Source organism: Cercospora beticola, chromosome 5 (assembly GCF_033473495.1).
Source record: "Cercospora beticola chromosome 5, complete sequence".
Taxonomy (NCBI): Eukaryota; Fungi; Ascomycota; class Dothideomycetes; order Mycosphaerellales; family Mycosphaerellaceae; genus Cercospora; species Cercospora beticola.
The window spans coordinates 4,818,295-4,839,276 of NC_088939.1; the positions used below are offsets into that span (position 1 = coordinate 4,818,295).

The 20,982-nt window shown below is 53.0% G+C and overlaps 8 protein-coding genes across 8 annotated transcripts; 4 read left to right on the plus strand and 4 right to left on the minus strand.

The window, feature by feature from the left end:
- Nucleotides 1-212: 212 nt before the first annotated feature.
- On the plus strand, nucleotides 213-2,195 carry RHO25_009005 (uncharacterized protein; the record flags this gene model as incomplete). Its single annotated transcript, XM_023604791.1, has 1 exon — nucleotides 213-2,195. The coding sequence occupies one exon, from the start codon at nucleotides 213-215 to the stop codon at nucleotides 2,193-2,195; it is 1,983 nt and encodes a 660-aa protein (XP_023460796.1).
- Nucleotides 2,196-2,574: 379 nt separating this feature from the next.
- Nucleotides 2,575-3,348, plus strand: RHO25_009006 (uncharacterized protein; the record flags this gene model as incomplete). The annotated part of the gene is made up of 1 exon (XM_023604792.1): nucleotides 2,575-3,348. One exon carries the CDS (start codon nucleotides 2,575-2,577, stop codon nucleotides 3,346-3,348), a length of 774 nt encoding a protein of 257 aa, XP_023460793.1.
- A 1,571-nt stretch (nucleotides 3,349-4,919) lies between these two features.
- Nucleotides 4,920-5,507, plus strand: RHO25_009007 (uncharacterized protein; the record flags this gene model as incomplete). The annotated part of the gene is made up of 1 exon (XM_065603132.1): nucleotides 4,920-5,507. The coding sequence occupies one exon, from the start codon at nucleotides 4,920-4,922 to the stop codon at nucleotides 5,505-5,507; it is 588 nt and encodes a 195-aa protein (XP_065459204.1).
- Nucleotides 5,508-9,224: 3,717 nt separating this feature from the next.
- RHO25_009008 (uncharacterized protein) lies at nucleotides 9,225-9,658 on the plus strand (the record flags this gene model as incomplete). The annotated part of the gene is made up of 2 exons (XM_023604793.1): nucleotides 9,225-9,464; nucleotides 9,524-9,658. The coding sequence occupies 2 exons, from the start codon at nucleotides 9,225-9,227 to the stop codon at nucleotides 9,656-9,658; spliced, it is 375 nt and encodes a 124-aa protein (XP_023460794.1).
- A 632-nt stretch (nucleotides 9,659-10,290) lies between these two features.
- On the minus strand, nucleotides 10,291-10,539 carry RHO25_009009 (uncharacterized protein; the record flags this gene model as incomplete). The annotated part of the gene is made up of 1 exon (XM_065603133.1): nucleotides 10,291-10,539. One exon carries the CDS (start codon nucleotides 10,537-10,539, stop codon nucleotides 10,291-10,293), a length of 249 nt encoding a protein of 82 aa, XP_065459205.1.
- A 1,121-nt stretch (nucleotides 10,540-11,660) lies between these two features.
- RHO25_009010 (uncharacterized protein) lies at nucleotides 11,661-12,059 on the minus strand (the record flags this gene model as incomplete). The annotated part of the gene is made up of 1 exon (XM_065603134.1): nucleotides 11,661-12,059. One exon carries the CDS (start codon nucleotides 12,057-12,059, stop codon nucleotides 11,661-11,663), a length of 399 nt encoding a protein of 132 aa, XP_065459206.1.
- A 3,480-nt stretch (nucleotides 12,060-15,539) lies between these two features.
- RHO25_009011 (uncharacterized protein) lies at nucleotides 15,540-17,241 on the minus strand (the record flags this gene model as incomplete). Its single annotated transcript, XM_023604794.1, has 4 exons — nucleotides 15,540-16,259; nucleotides 16,315-16,606; nucleotides 16,664-17,129; nucleotides 17,178-17,241. 4 exons carry the CDS (start codon nucleotides 17,239-17,241, stop codon nucleotides 15,540-15,542), a joined length of 1,542 nt encoding a protein of 513 aa, XP_023460798.1.
- Nucleotides 17,242-19,293: 2,052 nt separating this feature from the next.
- RHO25_009012 (uncharacterized protein) lies at nucleotides 19,294-20,838 on the minus strand (the record flags this gene model as incomplete). The annotated part of the gene is made up of 1 exon (XM_023604795.1): nucleotides 19,294-20,838. The coding sequence occupies one exon, from the start codon at nucleotides 20,836-20,838 to the stop codon at nucleotides 19,294-19,296; it is 1,545 nt and encodes a 514-aa protein (XP_023460799.1).
- Between the last annotated feature and the right edge of the window lie 144 nt (nucleotides 20,839-20,982).

Consider the following 20,982-nt stretch of genomic DNA (forward strand, 5'->3'; position numbering starts at 1 on the left):
GCCGGTACATTCGCCTTATGCCCTCCATCTTCCAGGAATGAGGCCAGCCTGTTAGAAGCCCTAATCAACAAGTTCCCTTTAAGCATAAGGGCGGTCCTTGCACAAATCGGCAGGGATCGCAGATATAGAACCAGGTCGTCTGCGCCCAAATGTCCGAGGAGACCTGCACACTAGACATCACTTCTCACGCACTCCACCACTTGCACCTCACAATGAGCAGAGAACAACACAAAGCGCCATCCCAATTCATCTCCGAACAGCATAGAAGATTGCTCCAGGGCTTGCCCTTCGGAGACAAGCTTGACTTCGTAAATGCTGAGAAAGGGTTCCTTGGTCGACTTGACCCCAACAAGCTGGAAAGCGCCAATGGGATTCCGATCTGGAACAACGACCAATACAAATTTCTGCAAGATGCTGCTCCCAAGACAGCGAATCCAAGTTTGTGGCGTCAATGCCAGCTCACTCGTATGGATGGTCTGTTCCAGGTCACTGAGTGCATCTATCAAGTCCGCGGCCTGGACATTTCGAACGTCACCTTCATCGAGGGCAGCGAAGGTCTTCTCGTCATAGACCCTCTCACATCGAAAGAGACAGCTGCAGCTGCACTTGGCCTGTATCGAAAGCATCGTGACCCCAAGAGACCTGTGAAGACGATCCTGTACACGCATTCCCATGTCGACCATTTTGGAGGAGTACGAGGAATCGTCACTGAGGACGATCTCAAGAACAATGATATCAAGATTGTGGCTCCAGAGGGCTTTCTGGAGCATGCAGTATCCGAGAATATCTACACAGGTGTTGCAATGGCCCGTCGGGCTGCATACATGTATGGAACTGCGCTTCCAGTGGGCCCGCAAGGTCAAATTGGTACTGGGCTGGGCCAAGCGGTTTCGAATGGCCAACTGACACTTCTCGCACCCAACGTGATGATCAAACGTACGAACGAGAAGTTGACTCTTGATGGAATCGATATGGTGTTCCAGATGACGCCAGACAGCGAAGCTCCGTCCGAAATGCTCATCTACTTTCCACAGTGGAAGGCGTTGTGTGCGGCAGAAAACGCAACACATACATTCCACAACATCTTGACACTGCGAGGCGCTCTGGTACGCGATGCTCGTTCTTGGGCCAAATATCTGACAGAAACGATCGACATGTTCGGGGACGAGCTCGAAGTGGTCTTTGCATCGCATCACTGGCCAACATGGGGTAATGCTGAGAGCATAGAGTTTCTCACTACCCAGCGTGATATCTATGCTTATGTACACGATCAAACTGTGCGACTGATCAATCAAGGCTATAATGGCGCAGAAATCGCAGAAATGATAAAGTTGCCGCCCGCTCTGGACAAGGCTTGGAATGCTCGTGGATACTACGGATCTATCAATCACAACGTGAAAGGCATATATCAGCGATACATGGGCTGGTTTGATGCCAATCCGGCCCATCTTTGGGAGCACATACCTGTCGAAAAAGCGAAGAGATACGCTCGGCTCGCCGGTGGTGTGCAGAATCTGATCAATGATGGACGAGAAGCATTCGAAGCCGGCGATTTCCGCTGGGCTGCTGAAGTCGTCAATCACGCAGTCTATGCTGATCCAAATCTTCCTGAGGCACGCAATTTGCTCGCAGACATCTACGAACAGCTAGGGTACGGGTCAGAGTGCGGAATCTGGAGGAACTTTTATCTGTCAGGTACCACCGAGCTGCGACAAGGGAATTTCGGAACACCACCCCGAAGTGCTGCGCAGGATATGATTCGACAACTGACACCTGAGATGCTGTTCGACTACCTTGCAGTTCAGATCAATGGTCCTCGGGCCTGGAACACAAAGCTTGACATCAAAATCATGTTGACTGACACGGATGTGAGCTATCGCCTGCGACTCTCGAATGGAGCTCTTATCTATTCTTCTGGCAGACATTGCTCGACAGAGCCACATGCAACTCTCAAGGCTACCGCTAAGACACTGCCAGCATTTCTAGCTTTTGGATCTGACCTTGTCAAGCTGAAGACAGCAGGCATTACTGTGGAGGGAGACTTGAGCGCTTTCGCTACACTCACCGGCTTACTTGATCAGGGAGACCGTAGTTTCAACATCGTAGTGCCACGAGGTGTATTGTCGCAACCCACTGGGGAAATGGATGCGGCTGGACCCGGCCAACGAAAATCCCCTACAAGGTCTGTTCTCTGAGGACGAAGAATTATGCTCGTTACTTTTTTGGTCGGCAGAGCACAGAAATTTGGTTATGTTCTCTTTCTTCGCCCACTATAGGACCAAAGTACATCTCGAATTTTCCATCACAACGCCATGGCGTTCATTCTCGCTCTCAGAACACCCAGCGCAATTCCTTGACATCCTAAGCACAGGCCTCGAACATTCCACGGTAATTGCCCGATTTGGCAATTCCCCACGAGCAGCCCTAACGGAGTACAAGTAAAGGGCGTTCTGACAAAACTTTGCTCAAGGCCAATTCTGCAGCACTACAGTTGAAGACATTTATAGAGGATCGTGCTTGCACGATCCGTGTATTACTTCTTTCGTCAAACCGCCTCCAGTCACATCCGCAACAATGACCACAATTCCGCTCGCCACCCAAGAATCCCTCCAAAGCTTTCTCTCCAAAGCCACCATCTCCAAAGAAGTCTTCAAACTGCGTCCGGACTATCGTGCACTTCTCATTGCAGTCTCAAATCTTTCATCTTCCAGCACTGGTCCCAGCGACGCCTTTTCCGAAAACGTCCTCCAAGAAGCCGAGACATCTGTCCGTTCCCACTTGTCCACGGGGAAATCCGTCAACGACATTCCCCACGTCGCAGCCTGGCGAGAAGCATACAAGTCCTTCGGAGCCAAACCCAACAAACATCGAAACTCCCTCGAAGCGTTGACTCGCAGGATCACTCTCGCAACAGACGGCAAGCCCGCTGCTGGTCTTCCTCGGATCAACAAGTTGACAGACATTTACAATGCCATTTGTGTAAAACATCAGATTCCTCTCGGAGGCGAGGATCTAGAGAAGTACGACGGTCCTCCACAGTTGAAAGTCTCCGATGGCACAGAACCTTTCCATGTGACCGAGAAGGGTGAAGCGAAAATTGAGTTCTCAGACAAAGGTGAAGTCGTATGGTGTGACGACGAGGGCGTGACATGTCGGAGATGGAACTGGCGGCAGGGTCCTCGAACGGGACTGAGCGAAAAGACAGAGAAGGTGCTCTTCATCTGCGATGCCTTGGACGCTATGAGTGATGCAGAGCTGGAGAAGGTGGGAGATGAGTTAGTGGAGGCTCTGAGAGAGGGCAGCCCGGAATTGGTGGTAGCGAGGAGACTCATCAAGTCTAATGAATAAAGGCTCGCCTCGCTTCTCTTCCTTCGAGCACAATTCGCGCCGTCTGCAGTCTCGACGGCACTGAGCTGTCACAGCAGACAGAGATAGCAGTACACCATTTCGTTCTCCTCAGTTTGGCACTTTGGCCATCTGCTTCATCTTCAGATCTGGTGGCTCTGAACGGAGATCAGCGGGTGGAGACAGAGTGGTGGGTCATTTCTTCCTTGAATCTCTCTCTGGCACAATTCGCGCCAGTCGCAGTCTCAGTGGCACTGAATGGAGACAGCAGGGTGGAGACAGCAGCGTACTGTTGCGTTTCTCCCCAATCTGTCCTGGGACCAATCCGCACCATTTCCAGATGCGGTGGCACTTGATATAGACCAGTGAATGAAGGCAGATCAGGCGGCGTTTTCTTCTCGAACCCTTCCAAGCACACTCTGATTCATCTGCACGACCGATGGCATTCATCTCAGACAAAGGGCCGAGATAGCTTGCTGTATAGTTTCTCACCCAAGTCGGTTCTCCCCCATTCTTCCAGACTCATTCTTTTTAAGCTGCAGCTTCGATGGCTCACAAGCGAGGCGGATGAGCAGAGAGTGCTGTAGCCGAGATTTCTTCGCGAGTCTGTCTGAGCACAACTCACGCCGTCTGCAGGTTCGGTGGCATTTCGTCTAGGTGCACGAGTAGGGCGCAAAGTCTTGGAATCTGGAATTCGCGGAGTTCGATTCCGTTGGCGGTGGCAGTCCTCCTTCCCTGCAGAGGGATAGGTGGCAGCCATCGTGTACTGTTGGATCCGCGGATGCAGCAGAATGAGTTCTGCGAGAAACGGCATAGCGAGTCATCTCTAAGGCTCGTGCTTACCTGAGTGCTTCCAGGAGTGCAGATAGAGACGATGAGGATAATGCTCTAATAGCTTCGAGGAGAAAGCACTGCTGGCCACTTCTCTCTGCTCGCTCGACTCGTTTCTGTGGAACGAGTCTGCAGATGGAGCGGATTGAGATTAGACAGTCTGGTGGAGAAAGCACTGCTACAAGTCTCTCTCTGCTAGCCCACCTTAGGTGTGTGTCTCCCAGAATGCAGATAGCGCGCAACGTGCTCAGAGAGGACCTTAGAGTCATTCAACGCTACAAGCACTCTCCGTGCCTCAGCCTCGTTCTGTGCCAATGAGTCTGCAGACGGCGAGAATAATGGTCTGATAATCTCGAGGGGAAAGCGCTGCTGCCCGCTTTCTCTCTGCTCGTTCGATTTGTTTCTGTGCCACTAAGTCTGTAGAGGAAGGGGATTGCGATCGGAGAGGTTCGAGGGGAAAGGAGATATCATGTTGTTTCTCCTGATCGGATGGGTGTTCTTTCTCGCGCTTTTCTGCCTCCGTTGCCCTTGAATTGCCTCTTCCCGGAGAGTTTGGCATATGGAGCAGGTGCAAGTGAAGCGCGACAACGATTGTGGAGTCAACGCGCGCGCGTGAGGAAGTGGCCCCTGCGTGCTGTTTGTTACTTCTTCGCGTCTCTAACTTCTTCCTTGTCTCGTCGCCGCCGGATCTCCAGACACGCCGCTTGTTACCTTTTGCCACGACGCCCGAGACCGCCGCCGCCATGTCCGCTCCCCCCGACCTCGAGAGCCCTTTTCCCGCCAAGGCGCTGCCTTCGGCATGCAGCAAAGAAGTTGGCTGGGCCCTCACGGGCGTTCAGATTTTCTCCGTGCTTCTCGCCCTCGCGACGATGACCGAGGTGCTCAAGATCCTTTGGGATCCGGATAAGAACGCGCGGCAAAAGAAGAGATACCGATGCGCCCTGATGGTGGGCTCAATTCTCGGCGCACTTTCTTTCGTCGTTTTGAACTGCATCAATTTGCGATGCCATATCTCTGCCGAGATGGCGCCGGTGCAGGTGTCTTCGTTCGTTCTGGGCCTGGTGCACCAGTCGGCTTCGGTTTCTTTCGCCGCGGTGGCATGGAGGAAGGCGTGTCAGCCTGAGAAGCCAGAAGTGGACGGAATTCCCCTGCGGCGTTTGGAGCAAAGTGGAGCGGAGTCGCGTACAGAAAACGCACTCGAAGATACCCGGCGAGAAGACAGAGGATCTCTCCGCCGTCGTCCGGGCCGCAGTGCCGACGAAACTCCCTCCCACGAGGAGGAGCGACAGGTCACAGTCGCAGAGGGCGTGAATCGAGGCGCGCCTCTCTAAAGATCAAGTCTGCTTTGTCCCTTAAGCTCGGTTGGGGCACTGTCAGCGGAGAGGCGGGCTTGGTCCACCCGTCTCTCAACTCCCACGCGGTTCGAACCTTGAGTCCCAAGTCAATGGGGACACGGTGTGCGGCGGTATCATGGCAACGAATTCAATCAATTCAGAGTCAGCAACAACATCAAAGATACCGTCAACGGAGCTCAGTAGCCGACCAAGTCAATGTCGGCGAAGCCAATCGAACCAGAGTCTTACATCCGGTGGTCATCATCATCATCAAAATCGGAACAAGACTCAGGACTGTCAGGAAGGCTCTCGTCAACGAGCCGGACTGCAAGGCAACACATCAAACGCCATACCTTATTCCATCCTCAGCAACGATACCGAAAATCAACACAACAGTCGCAACTCCTTCATGCTGAGCACATACCACCTTTGATGGATGCGCAACGACATCATCTTGCGACTACAACATGCGCGTACTGCGATCAATCAACGTCCATCGACGAGGTGACCTCAAAAATCTACGTTCTTTCTGGAGCAGCGGTCATCGCCATGCCAATCAAAATGCGTCTACCACTGGAGGAACGCATGGGCAACTTTTGCATGAAGCGGCCATTTTTGAGGTAATTGCAATTCACATGGCTTCCTTCATCTACTGTATCACTGCCGTCAATGGGTCCGCCTCCGGAACTTATCTTTTGCGGAAAGCCTATCAATGTCGACCAGCTGTCATCCTACAATGCATTCTCCAGTGGAAGCAAAAAGTATTTCAGAGATGCGTAGCTGGTTCAAGCCATCGAGTCTAGACGAGCTGGGGTTCCAGATTCAATGTCCAGTCGGAATTTTATCGGCTCTCCAACACTGGGCGTCCCATGAAGCCGACCGCTGTGGACAAGCCCAAGAGATGGGTTGACACTTCTATCGGAAACACATCATTTCTTCAATTCCGCACAGCTGTCAGGGTTGACTAACGTGGGCAAGCGGCAGGGCTGATGCGTTCCTTCTGCCAGAGACAGATTGTTTCTCTCCTACAATGCCCCCTTTCAAGCCCTCCAGAGTCGACAAGCCGTGGAAATGGAGCAGCTATCTTGCCGGAGAATGATGGTACCTCCACATATGTGTGTGTCCAACTTGAGCCAACGACTTTGCACACATTGACGAAGCGGAATGAACTTTCAACCGGAAACGCGTCCTCTCTCCGGTTTCAAGCTCGTTTTGAAGCCAACAAAGGCCAACGAGCTGATCAAAGCAAGTCATGGTTCTCTCTGAAACGGATCCAGTCTCCCAGACCCTCTGGCTTCTTCAGCCCACCCCATGGCGATATGTGGCAGCAATCAAGGGAGCCGATTGTCGAAAGCAGACAATGACTCTACGAGAGTGCGCATCTTCTGCGCAGCGTGCGTCCGCGAGCTATAGGAGCCGCCGGAAAATCGTTAAATTTCTCTCAAGGCCACATCCTACCTCTAGGCACGCTCGACCAGATCAGCATGTGGCAGAAGGCCGCCTTGCTTGGGCAATTTCTTTGCGAGAAGCAGTTTATGTCTCTTACGCACGAGCCATCACAATACCTGGTGGCTCGCATCAGAATCGGCCATCAAAGCACCGCAAGCAGACCACTCATGCCAATTACCTCAAGCACCTCAATCCCAGAGGTCCATGGGCGTGGCGATTTCTGTAGCGGAGTACAGATGCGACATCTGGAATTCCGCCGAGGCAACGTTCCAATCAATCATGCTGAGACTACACAATTCCAATGATGGAGGACAGGATAAGGCATTGAGAGCGAATTCAGACATTCAAGAGAGGTCAGCCTCAAGCGTAGTCCTGCGATTGAGTGGAATGCCAACAGGGTTCTGAATTACCCACAGCTTGAACCAAAGCTGCCGTGCCATCCGCATCCAATGCCGCTTGCGTTGAATCATAGAACTCAAAGTCGACTGCCGGATCGTTGCTACCAAGCATCCATTGCCAGAAATGTTCTCCGAGAGACGACACACCTCCAGGCGGAAGCCTCTATCGAAGAAGCTATGCTCAGCGCGACCAACGCGGACTCGTCGATGACGCTCGGCTACTGGCAAAGCGCATACCATGGCCAGATGCCCAGGAGGAAAGCTTGTGCAAGAGCAACGGAAGCACTCGATACACAATGCAGCAACGGAAGCACTCGATACACAATGCTTGGAAGTAAGTGCCACGAAGTGGCCTCTGACAACATCTGTCTCGGTGTAATGGGCGCTCTCTCTCTGCAATATGCTCTTCAAGATCGAAATGAGACCTTGCTCCGTAATCGCCAAACAGTGAAGGCAGACAAACTGTGGCTAAGTCTTCCTCAACCCGAAGCCACCATCCTCACAGCCCGAATGTACAACATGCTTCTGGCTGCTAGGACCATTCAGGGTATACAGAGGCGGATCGCACCAAATGTCGGACAAGACCATCGACAGAACAGCCTAGGATCGGGATGTCCTGGTTGATGTCGGTCGCGGTGACATCGTCGTACAGTATCGTCAAGGGACGTCTCGGCCATCGACAATTTGTACAAGCACCACTTCACAGCTGGTACCATAGACTGGCTCCTCCAGATGTTCAGACTGGAACCACGATGCCGGACGAACCTGCGAAACCATCATGAAGCTCTATTGACTCCATTACAGCGTTCAATCCATGGTAAGGCACAACGATGGGTCAAGTGTTATGCGCTTTGCGTGTTCAGCTCTAAAGTACCTGATGCAGGCCGAAAACCGCAAGGGAGTAGCATTGGGTGTTCCGGCACATTCCAATCGATAATTTCTGTGATCAAAGCAGCAAGCGAGTCACCAAATATCGAATCTGCATGTCTGCAACACCATCACCTGAGAATGTTCACTATTGAGAGCCCTCGTCCGAGATTCATTGTGGCTGTTGGAAGTGGGAGTATGACCGGTTCGCATGATATGCGGAGCAGATCCGATGGGGATATTCTCCGAATCAAAGGTCTGAAGTCCCCAGATCGAGCTGACGACGGATATGCGTGGATGATCGGATCGAACTCTCGACACGGTATAGACACGTTGCTCCGTCTCAGCCACAAATGCCAAACCATAGCCCAGTTGGTCATCGACGAAGGACTACAGAGATTGCAGTCTAATGCACGAGGACCACAATACGCCAAGCAACCACGATCAAGTGGTCCACGAGCCATACTGGGCTCCTCTTCTCGAAGTCAAAATAAGCTTGAGCCATGCCCAGAAGAATGCGAGGACTGATCGAACTTTGCTCCTCAACAGCATGTGGCGAGTCGATGTAGTCGTCGAGAGATTGTCAACCTGAGATCATCGCACCCCGAATGATGGGTGCAGTGCAAATTTATCAGCGTCGCGGAGTCGATTCGCTTGGCCAATACATTTTCAAGCCGATTTTGAGCTATCTCTGGCTCGGAGTACATTTTATCCTGATGGAACCGTGGAGATGCCTCTTCCAGAACCGTGGACCGAGGCTTGGCGATGCGCTCTCAAGCAAATTTTTGGGCATGCGTGCTCTTCGCATTCAAATTCATCACCGGCGACTTTCAATCCGTTCAATTTCGTCCCAGAACTCATCAGGTCGCCTACCATGCATTTTGCAAAAGCTCTACTGCTGCTTGCTTTCGGATCGCTATCTGCACACGGATACTGTCATTTCAATCTACAACTCCTGCTCAACCGATATCCAAACTCGATATGCAATGGTCAACCTTGGATGGATACTAACCCCACGCATGATGGGGTCCGAATGCACGAAGGCAAGTGCAAGGACTGGAAAGATGGCTTGGAATTTGGGTCCTTCGCTGTGCAGTGGATGCCTAACGTCGATGGCGAGGACATTAGCTGTCATGAGTCGTGCGACCTCTTGGTGTACAAAGAGAAGCACTGCGGGAGAAAGGAAAGATCGATGATCAAGGAGTGGCCGCAGCTTTTTCCGATCTACGCAATTCAACGGGTAAGGGTGCAACGTACGCTATTTTCCTATGGAAAACGACATTCTAACGTGTTGTGCAGGTAAATGACGAGCGACCACGGACGTTGTGTCACTCTTTCGAGCTGCACAACGTGACAGCGAAGGGCAAAAGCGTGGAGTTGCATTGTGGTCCAAAGTGGTTCGATTATCCGATAGTCGACAGACCTCTCAATTGAGCGCTCTGGACCATGCGCAAAAAAATCGTTAAAAGGCACACTCTTCTCTGGCGAGACTCTGCAATGCATCAAGGATCTTCTGGCCAAGCTCTTGCAAGGCCTGAAGTCAGCTTCGAAGGTGGACCAGTTGTAATGGCGCACGAGGGCGCTATGAATGCGCGTGAAAAGATCTTTGTCATGAAGACGCATAGCTACAGCCAGGTGTAGCTTGCTAAATTCAACGTCGTCCGTGTTGACGTTGGCTATGATGGTCTGCAGGGGATCAGGTACACGCACATTGCACTGATCAGTTTGATCAAGGTGCTTTCGGCTTTTCTGCAATGCTGGGATCTGGCGGCGACTTGTGTCACATCTTTATACTCCATGACAGAGTCAGACTGTGGTCCGCTTTTTCTGCACTTCTGGCGACAATTAAGGTAAGCAGATTGGCAGAAAGAACTCTTGTCCTCCTTCCTCACCCACCAGCTCTGAGCGCAGAACGCTCTATCTACAGACTCGTCGCCACAGCACCTAGGCGATCGAGCGGAGAAAAGTAAAAATCGGTTCACTCCCACCCAATCCTTCTAAGCACAGTCCGTACTGTATCCAGATTTGTTGAGTACATGCTCTGCGGAGTCCTTGAGTATCTGGCACTATGCCTGGGCGACCGTGTCGTTGGTTCCGAATCTCGTCGTTGTACTGAGCTCCTGGTTCTCAGCCTGTTCCGCGACTATCACACCAGTATAGGCCTCAAAGTCCATAGCATCTTCTTCTTCTACGTTACTGATGTTCGCGGCAAGGTGGGCATTGCCCTCTCCGAGTTCCTTGGTGGCGATACTCACCCATTGCTCGGGCATCTTGATCTTAGTTATCTGGTCGTAGTACTTCTGCTGAAAGTCCATCCTGTAGAAATTCGATGCTCGGGTCCAAGGAGCAAGTTGTTCTTGCTATCGTCGCGACCCTTCGAAGATGTTGGAGACGATTCCAAACAGAGAACATCTTGGCTCCATGCTCTGAGTGACCAATGCTTAGCATACACGCGTTGTGCGTCTCCAAGAAGATGGGCAGGTTGAGAAATTCTCTCTTTCTGGCCTTCTCTTCCGGATAGAATTCGCCTCGTTGCCACATTCTTTGGCATACACTCCAGGTGGACGAGCGGAGACAACGTAGCACAACAACGTTCTCTCGGACCTCTTCTGACAACTTCTTCCACGTTTCGAGCCTTGGTAGCACTGAGCCGACCAAGATAGGCAGAGAAACAGCTCACAGCAGTGACTTCTCACCAGCTCTCTCGGAAGATCACCGGCTACATTTGCACATCTGATAGCAGGACCTCAACACGATGGACAGGGAGACAGCAGATGACGATGCTCTCTCCAGAAGCCTCCTGATTCACCACTCAATCTTCTCTTCGTCTCCTGTTCTCGACCTGCCATAAGTCCCATCTCAAAGCAGCTGAACTCTTCATAGCTGTGGCAGCGGACCCATGCCATGGAAGAGAACAGCCATGCATTGTATCTCGAGCACACCTCGAGCTCGCTTTGTCCAATGCCATCAAGCTGCGTGAGAAAATCATAGACTACGATCTCCGAACGATTTGGTGAGGAGCGGAAACCAGCCGCTTCGACGTCGTGCTTCATCTGCCTCAGCACATCGGACATGAGATCGAAAAATGTACCAATGCGGTCTTGGTGGCCGGTAGTTTGCTGGCTAGCGAATTTGATCCCCTCCGCTGGAATACCAGAAACCATGTACACGTACAGGATTTTCGCGATACTGTAGAGAGTCATACCACTGAGACGGGAGAGCAAGATGGTAATGGTATGATGTCCGCCCGAATGGGTGCGAAGCGAAAGTCTGCTCCATCTGGGCGTCTGGCGGCAAGAAGCTAATACGATAGGCAGAGAGATAGCAGGTGAGGGCGCTCTCCCCAAACTTCCCCTGACAGCTCCTGTTCCGTTGATAAATCTGGTGGCACCGAGCCAGCGAAGATAGGCAGAGAGACTGTTTAGGCTATGGCTTCTCAGCGGATCCCTCTGAACAGCATCCGTTCCTGTTGCGCTTCAGGCGGCACGCAGCTAACGTGGATGAGCAGAGAAGCAGAATTCGGATGCAACCGAAACATGAAACCGTCAAGAGGAACGTTGGAGATCTGCAATGCAGCATCGTGCGTCCATAGGCGCACGTAGTCATCGCCGAATCGTGGGCCCGCAACTGCCTGTTGAGCAAGGATCAAATATCCATAGAAACGACCAATGCTAAGACGTTGGGCCCAGTCATATGCCCTCACGAACTCTTTGTGGATATCGCCTGTGTGCGTCGCAAGCGCACGCGGAACGTCAGTTGCTTCCTGCGTTGAAGGTCCGAGTACTGGTAACTCGGCGTCTATGCTCTGGCCTTGAATGATACGGCTTGGTGGCATTCGAAATCCATGGGCGAGAGACCGATTCAGCAGGTGCAAGTCCGCTTCGTGGCGCAGCACTGGCGAATCGGCATCTGCTCTCTGGGCCCGAGTGACACGGCTTGGTGGTATTCGATCTCCTCGAGTCGCCCTGAACACGGTCTTCTCCGTTTGCACGCCTGGCGGCGCTGGACCAATACAGACAGGCAGAACAACGGTTTGAAGTAAAGCCTTTTCACCGAGTCTTCCTGAACAGCGCCAGCTCTTTGTTCCTTCGACGCTGGTGTCGACCAGCTTCTCGTCGCACTCCTTGGTCTGTCTGGCTGGAGCCTTGGTCTGCGCGCCTGGGCCACGCCTTTCTCTATGAGCACAAGCAGCACCAGCTCCATCACAGCTTTGACGAACTGCGGGTTTCGTCAACTTCGTGTCCGGCATCAGCAAAACGGTAATGGGTATGTCTCAGCGCTAAATGACTGCCTATGCACAAAGTTCCAGCAAAGATTCGTCGCTGCACCGCAGAGATACTTTTCCTCTCTGTCGCGCCTTGATACGAAGGTTCCAATGCTGCCGTTGCTCGTTCGTCACGTTGGTCGTATACGATCATGACTTGCTCCGGTTTGCTCACTGCTGGTCTGGAGCGTTGATTAGAGCTCGGGTGCGGCAGCCTGAAGGGCGGGCACGGGAAGTCGCTCTGCCTCATGTCGAGAGCTCTTATTGCAAACGTCTCTCCTCGACCCTCTTCTTTTGCAGTACACCGTCAGTCCAAACTCCATTGGAAGCGCAGCGTCAAGGAAATCAATATCGCTCAACCAACCTTGTACGTTGTCGCGGGGGAAGAGGCCAAGATTAGGCATCTTGCCCGCAGATTGTTCGACTGTGAGAAGCAGAGTGTCCTCATGTTCACCAAGACGCCTCGCCTCTGGTCGAAATTGTTGCACCAATTTTTTCAGAAGTCATGTTTACCATATTCATCGCATCGTTCCAGCCTGAGAAGCTTTGTGATACATCCACTCCAACGGCGACAGCCGCACCTGAATCGTATCCTTCATCACGCAGTGTTCCGTGGCGAGGGGAGAAAACTTGGATATTAACCCCATCACAACGGCTCATGGCGTCCACTTCGTGCGAGTCGCAGTCAGAAATGGTTGTCTTCATGTTCTCATCGTACTGTTGAACCTCCTCGCTCGGTTTGCAGGGTGCTGCAAGCGCTTCTCAGGTGGGTTCTCCGTCCAGCACTGCAGGCCCGATCGTAATTGCCAACGACTGTGCTGAGGAGGTTACTGAGAGCACTTTACACCTCCCAAGTCATTGTCGATGCCAATGTTCCCGAGCCGATGTTCGGGGTTGGCATGGTCTGTCGTTTGCCCCGGGAGAAACGAACACGGCCACGCCCCGGGTGTTTTTCTCACGTTCACATAGTGCAGCGGCCAGATCCTCGTCAGAAGCCCCGGTCATTGTCAGGTTCATGCCACGCTGTATTTTCGCGGCTGTTGGTTAACTTGGCCGCAGATACGCTGCGCAGTCTCGCAGCAACGCCTGTTTGAGGTCGATGATGATTCCAAGCGATCTCACGTCCTTAGCGCCTCTATCCTGGTTTCTAGTGTTGGCGGTAGATCACCAGAAAAGCAGACGATAACATTGCCAGCGGTGTACTGATATCTCAGTGGCACACAGGTGATCGCCTGCGTACCGAGTAGCTTTCACCTGCCATCGGTAATGCCAGCTGGCGTGGCCGTCGCGTTGCTGTTGCAAGCAGAGACACTCCCAGGAAGACTCTCTCCAAGGTTGAGCTCTGCATTCGGCGCATGATCTTGGAGTGCTGTTCTACTCGCAATCCAGCGTGCTGTAGTCAAGGTTCGCGTCGGTTTGCGAGAGTGCTGATGAGTCCACGATCTTCATTTCCGAAGATGTAATCGCAATACTGAAGCCCATGTTGTTGGTCCTGTGGCTGACTCGACGACTCTGCACCGTCCTGTTCCGGCCTCTTCGGTAGTGCGTTGGCGAGAGGGAAGTGGAAGCGGAAGGTGGTATATATGCGCGCTACAAGGTTCAAGTGTCCTCAAATTTGGCCTTAGGTGAGGCCACCTTTGTGAAATTCCGGACCTGCGACTCCCTTCCACGAGCTCGAGATAAGCGGAGCGGAGATGTACGAATGTCCCCCTTTCGCCACGACACCGAGACCGCCGCCACCATGCCTTCCGTAGTGCGATACAACGCGACGCACTGGCTCACAGACATCGACCCGTCCGAGCTGCCGACTTGCCTGCCGCCAAAGGCGCTGCCGTCCACGTGCAGCGGAGATCGTCGCCTAGCGACTACGGTTCTCCAAATGTTTTGCACTCTCGTCGCCATCGCGACTGTGCTTTTGCGCCCGGAGGAGACGATGCTTTTGCGCGCGGAGGAGACACTCCGTCGAAACAGAAAGTATAAGCTCGTCCTGGCGTTGTCGGCGTTCTCTGGCCAGTGCGAGATTCGTCGGCACAGTGGCCTAAACGGAGGCGGAGAGAGCCCATGTCTTGTCGCCAAATTCTTCCAAGTGCGTTATCTCTACGCAACTTATGTCCTTCGTCAAGGCTCTGCAGGGCAATATAATCAGCTTCCTGCTTCTCAGCACAATGCGCTCTGCAACACGCCACGTAGGCGAACCCAGCTGTGCATAGCTGGCCCGCGGTCGACGAGGAGATTTACGCCGACTCCAGCGCGCGGGAGAGATTGTACCGCAACGAGGTTACGCTAAAGACAACAGAAACCACCCGACGAGTCTCGCTCCAACAAGGAGTAGCGACAGGTCACAGTCGCCGCCAGGTCCGTTGATAATTGGTTGGAGATAGTTGAGAGACAGCTGATGCCCTTGTTCCCCGAAGTGCTCGCCATTCTCTGCCGTTGTCTGAGACTATCGGTCCTGAGTCCACGATCTTCATTTCCGGAGATATCATGGTGAAGCCCCATTGTTGCTCTTGAGGGTTGGTCGACGAGTTTTTGGCGTCGTGGCTTGGTTCGTTGTGTGATGCACAAGCGACAAGGGAAAATAGAGGATGAGGTGGCTTATATGGCTGCAAGGTCCAAGTGTCCTTAAATCTGGCCTTGGGTGAGGCCACCACGCCAAAATTTCAAACCTGCAAATCCTTCCACGGAGTCAAGGTAAGCGGAGCGCATGGATGTGAATGCGTATTCCGTCCTTCGATTGCCGCCGCGTTGAGAGGGTATCGTCCGGGAGGCTGTCCAAAGTACTGGAGACACGTCCGGTCTCGCCGATAAGAATTTCCAGAAGCAAATGTGAAAGGGAGAGCCGCCAGAAAGCGGCCAAGATTGCAAACATCCTGCCTCGAGGCAAGCATATCATTCATCTAAATCAAATACGCTCGCTTGTTTCGCTCAGTCATCTCATTTCAGAACCGGAAGCCATTCCGTGTACCCAAATATGCTGTCCATGTCTTGCTCGTTTCCTGAAGTTCCCAAGCCTATACCGTCATGCCAAATTCAATCCTCAACCGTGATCAATTATTTCCCACCGCCTCTTCTCCCTTTCACGAACCCAACCAGGTTCTCTATCACACCCTCCAAAGCTTCCTTCTCTTTCAAGCCCTCATCTTTCCGGAGTAGCCAGTACTCCAGAACGGAACTCGCCTCGTGATTCAACTCTTCGAGCGTCTTGACGTGTTGTCGCAACTCATCATCTTCCATATTCTTCATCGCCTCTTCCGTTGTCCGACATACCAACGCCGCACGATTCGAGTCGAACTCCGGCGGCGGAGGCGGCCCTTTGACAGTGCCTGTCCGTTTATGTTGCGAGGACTTTTTGGGCGCGCCAGTTTTGCTATCGAGGCTTGTAGTCGAGTCGTTCGCGCCATCTGAAGATCTGAGACGGTCAAGTTTGGAGTCGGAAGAGGCGAGATTGATGTTCGGTAGCACGAGGCGTTTTTGTTTTGAGGGTGGAAGGATCTCGTCGAGGTCTACGGGCACGCCTAGAGAGACGAGGAAGAGGCGGCGGATCTTGCTGCGTGTCCAGTTCGGAGGTTGCATGGGCGGAGGTTGCACGAGTTGTTGCCAGAGAGAGAGGGAGCGATCGGAGAGGAAGGGTGAGCTGTTGGACATGTCGAGTGGTGGGATCGCTGAGGCCGGCGGTGGTACGGGCTGATCGGGGAAGATGAGGTCGAGGTAGGGTGAAATGGCATCTTGGAGATCGGAGGCAGATATGTCGGGCTGGAGGTCTAGTTTGGGCTGAATTGATGGTCAGTACGTGGTTCGCATGAATGCGGTATTGGAGTGCACTCACCAACCCAGCTAATGAGTCTGGCAAGGAATATGTTTGTGTTTCGGGTACAGGTGCTGGTGTTGCGGGTTCGTCAAAATCACCAAAGTCATCGTCCTCGCCGCCTTCCGCAAAGTCGTCAAAATCATCTCCAAAGTCATCTTCGTCATCCGGCACATCCTCAGCCGCATCTTCTTGTAGATTGGCATCCATCTTTGTCGAGGCTTGTGTAGGTGTCTCTTGCTGATCCTGATTCCCTTCCCACATGCTACGAAACCACGCCTGTCGATTTTCAGGATCCTGCTCTACTTGGTCGCTGTGAACGGAGTCAGTCAACACCAGATCCAGCAGCCAGCACTTCATGAAGACTTACTGACCATTCTCGCCGCTTGCGGCAATGGGAGACGCCGCCCGCACCTCGTCAGGTGTAGCGTCGGCCAGTCTCTTTGCGTGCGCTTCTGTGCCCTCCACTTCGCCATGCGCAGGCTTGTTGTCCACTCGCTCGACGATCAGCTTGGGCACGGGAGTGCCTCCGGGAGTCATGGGCCTGCTGCCTGTGGAGCTGTTGCTGGCGGCGCTGTTCCCTCTGCTCCTCCCTCCTGCGATCTGCAATGTGGCACTTCTTGATCTCCGTCCTTCGGGCACGATTTCTATTTCATCCGGTACAGCATCCTGTGTGCGAAGGGAGTAGGCGGGAGTACCGGGAACCTCGCCGTGCGCTGGAGTATCGTCTACTCTTTCGACTCGCGTGATGGGAATGGGCGATTGCGGAGGGTAGTCTTGGCCGGGAGTGTTATCTGCGCCTTCCGAGGCAGAGGAGAAGTGGTCGTCGGAGGAGTCTACACACTGTCAGCATGCAGCATTGTGCGAGTGATGGAGATGCATACTGGAGACGACGTCTTGGCCTTGAATGTCCTGCGTGTTGATGCGGGGGATCTGAGGGCCCGACATGGTGAGGGTGAGGGAGTAGACGGACACGCAAGCAGCAGACGACGGACAGCAGGAGGAAGTGGTGAGTTGATGTCTCGCCCGTGTGCTGCGCACCAAACCATGGAATCGAGATCCCTGTCGCGCTGCGCAGCTCCACAAGCGGCTAGAACGTCGGCGGCGTGCCTGAAGTCAAACCCGCCCAAAACAGGCCACCTGGTACCACTTCTCTGCAACATCCGCTCTCCGTCCATATTGTCCTCTTCCTCTCGGGCTCATCCACGGCCGTCTTCAACACCAGCTCCCATCGCACGTTCGAGAACAAGGTCGCCAGATTGCGCATCGTATTCCCATCCATGAACCTCGATCGGCTGATGGAATGTCTCATCCGATTTCTCCCTCCCCACCGGGCCCAGCTAGTCAGCGCTCCACTTCCGCATATGCACTCCAGGAGCAGCTGTCGTCCGGAGCCAACGCGGCATCGCCGTTGCGCGGGGGTCGAGACTCTTCCATTCCGTGATCGTGAAAGACATTTGCAGCTCAATGCAGCGATACTCATGTCTTCTCCCATGGCCTGCCATACCGATGCAATAGCAACATCACTGTTTCTCGCACGCTTGAGAACCTCATTCTCAAAGCATACGCCAAGAAGCATGCGGAGAACAACTCCTCCACTTGCCATCACTCCCGGCCACTTTCTCTGAAGATCGCCCTGAAGAGCGCAATCGCAGATATAAACAGTCCGGCATGACTACCTGCATGCAAGCTAACGACCCGCCATTGTGCAACACGCGTCGGAGCTACCTCCTCTGCGCTGGAGCTTGCGCTTATAGGCGGCAAACTTTGCACTGATGAGAAATCTCACAAGCGAGCGGCAGTGTTTGCAGTATACAATTGACACGTGAGACACAAGACGCGTCTCTACATGCGATCGCGGCGATGCAGATTGAGAAAACGGGATTTTGCTTAGGCGAGTATTGGCTGATCTTCAACGTGTCGCACCATCCGAAACGATCGTGCGATGAATGCTCAGCGTCTACAGAACGTCATTTGGAGGTTTCTCGAAGACGACCGCTCTCGCTCCATCGTTCGAGCGAAGAATCCAAGCTCGCTGCCTGTCAGATTGCTTGGCAACAGACACGACGTTGTCTGACGAGAGTGGAGTGGAACCTCTCGAACCGGAGTCAACTTCACCACGGTGCTCCCTGTCACCTACCCAATGCTGCTTGACCCAGGGTTACATTTTACCGAGTCACTTGCTCAGAACAGCAAGCTACACAACAGCGATCAGTTCCTGTGCTGATGCCGCTCCGTACATGGCGCTCGTAGCAACCGCCGCGCCGCATGCTCACATTCAAGCATACGCAACATCTTTCAGCTTGCTAATCTGTCCAGGCAGTAGCTTCGGCATACGCAGGAAGCTAATCAACTTCGCACTCTATCGCCCAAATGTGAGGCTGCAGGTCCCGCCTTTCGATATATTGCAGACGTCCCAGGCTCCACTTGTACGCGCAACTCCCCCGCAAGCTGCTGGGCCTGTAGCGATCCACAGTGTGGACAGGACATCAGTGCTCTCAATTCATGGAGCGATAGCCGACGAGGGGAAGTCGCTTCTGAGAGTTCTGGCTTTCAAGATGCCAATGAGATGTCATAATGTGGAGAGGAATCTTGCGTCCCAAAAACATGTAGAGTTGGAACTACAAAGGCCAGGGCCACTTTCCGCATTGCGCAACTTACGAGAGCTGCCAACTCAAAGCAGGTCATGCTGACGACCCAGCAGAAAGAACCGCGGCCTTACCGAGCTCTCTGCGAATTGTGAGAATGGAAGAAAACCACCATTTCGGGAAATCAAGGCCCCAGTGTGACAGGTAAAACACAAGACTCGTCCATAACAATTCTATCTCTGTCAAGAAGCAACTCGAGGGCATTTCCATTTCCAATTGTTGAATGAACAGACCCCATCCGCGCGAGGTCGTGTACAGAGCAGGCGCTATACACTATCACTACAAGACGCAACTCATAATCAGTCCTCAACATCCGCTTGCCGAACGACTCTTGTCATCACGCTCTGCCTCTCTATCTCTTCTTCTTCTCGATCCTTCGCAGTGCCTTTTCCATCTCCTCCCACATCTGATCTTCCGTCAGCGGAGATCGATCATCTGGGTCCGATTCCGGCTCCTGCTCTTGTTCTGCTTCTGCCTTCTTCTTCCCCTCAGAAGACGACGTGGTTTTCGTGGTCTGTCCTTTGCCTTTGGCAAACGCGACGGCTTTGGAATATGGAGGTTGCGTCTTCCCCGTCGAGACTGGACCGAAGGACGGAGTATAGTTCGAGTGATTGGCGAATGGAGTGCCGAGAACGGGACCTTCAATTCCGTGGCTGGTGGGAGCAGGGGATGGTTTTGCTCCAAAATGGAAGGCGATTGGATCTGCTCGTGTCACCACGGTGGCGGTTCCGGGGGTGTGAACAGGGGAGTGCTTTCGCTTGGCATGGAGGGCGAGCGGAGCTGGAGGCATCATGGTGGTCGTTGTGGGTGCAGGAGTGAGTGAGGAATATGAATCCATGCTGTTGTTCTCGCCCTTCTGCAGTCTGTTCTTTCGATTCACTTTAACCTGCTTACCTTCATTTTCAATTTCATCACCCTGCTTCTCACTGTCCTGGGCCGTATGGTTGACCCCTTGCTCCAGATCTTCCTTCGATTGTTGGCCGACTTGGAAGACCTTCATCAGTGGCGGCTCACCGTCATCATCACTTGCAGAGCTTTGCGCCGAAGAGAAGAAAGCGGCAGGCATCGATTGGTGAACGACTGAATATGAAGGGAAGCATGCTGCAGGCGTCGGGCGGTAGGCCACCGGACTTGTTGGCGGCGTATCCGGCAGAGGCACTGGGGATAAGTCTTTGGCTTGCTGGCTCTTTTCGTCCGGAACTTCGACGTTCTGCTGCAAAGTATCTTGTTCATCCTGCTCGTCGTTTGCTTTCTTGTGAACTTCATCCGAGGTGTCTTTCGCAGGTTCCGTGGGTTCGGTCACTGCTTTGCCTCCTCTCCACCAAATATGCAGCTTGGTGACCGTAGACGCAGCACGTGCAAGCAACCCGCGACCGCTCGCTGAATCTTCGATTTCGAACTCGTTGGTTTGAGTCTTGGATTTCTGACTGTCACCTTCTGGTCTGTCGATCTTCCGATTCTGATTATTCGTATCGTGGTCGTTGTCACTCGCGTCGCTGTGATTCTCCTCTTCGTGGGTTGGCTTGCCGTCAACATCAGCCTTCTCATGTTGGTCGGGCTGGGACTCGACTTTCTGATTTTTGTCGTTCTCATCCTCTTTGACTGCAGCTTCAGCTTCCTTCTTCTCTTTGCTCGCTTTGGCGCCCTTTCGATGCTGCTCAGCCTGATCGTCGTTGGACTTGCTGATCTCTTGCTGTTCGATGCCTTTTTCATCTTGTCTCTTCTGCAACGTTTTCCTCGTTCTCGGGACAAGTCTCCTTCTGTTCGCGATTTCAACGTGTTCTTGTTCATGCTGGTCTTGCTCCCTGCTCCCCTTCCTCTTCTTTGAAGTTTCTTCGAGCGCGAGTGGGAGGACTTTGACCAGCGTTGGCTCGAGTTCGTCGTCGCTGTCCGCCATCTTGATGTTGAATCTTCTCAATTGATGTCGCGTTGGCACTGGAGTTGAAAGAGGAAGTCTGCTTTGTGTGGGAGAAGGCGCTGGTGGGAAAAGTCAGTTTTCACTGCCATATTAGAAAGTGAATCGCCGATGTTGCATTGCATA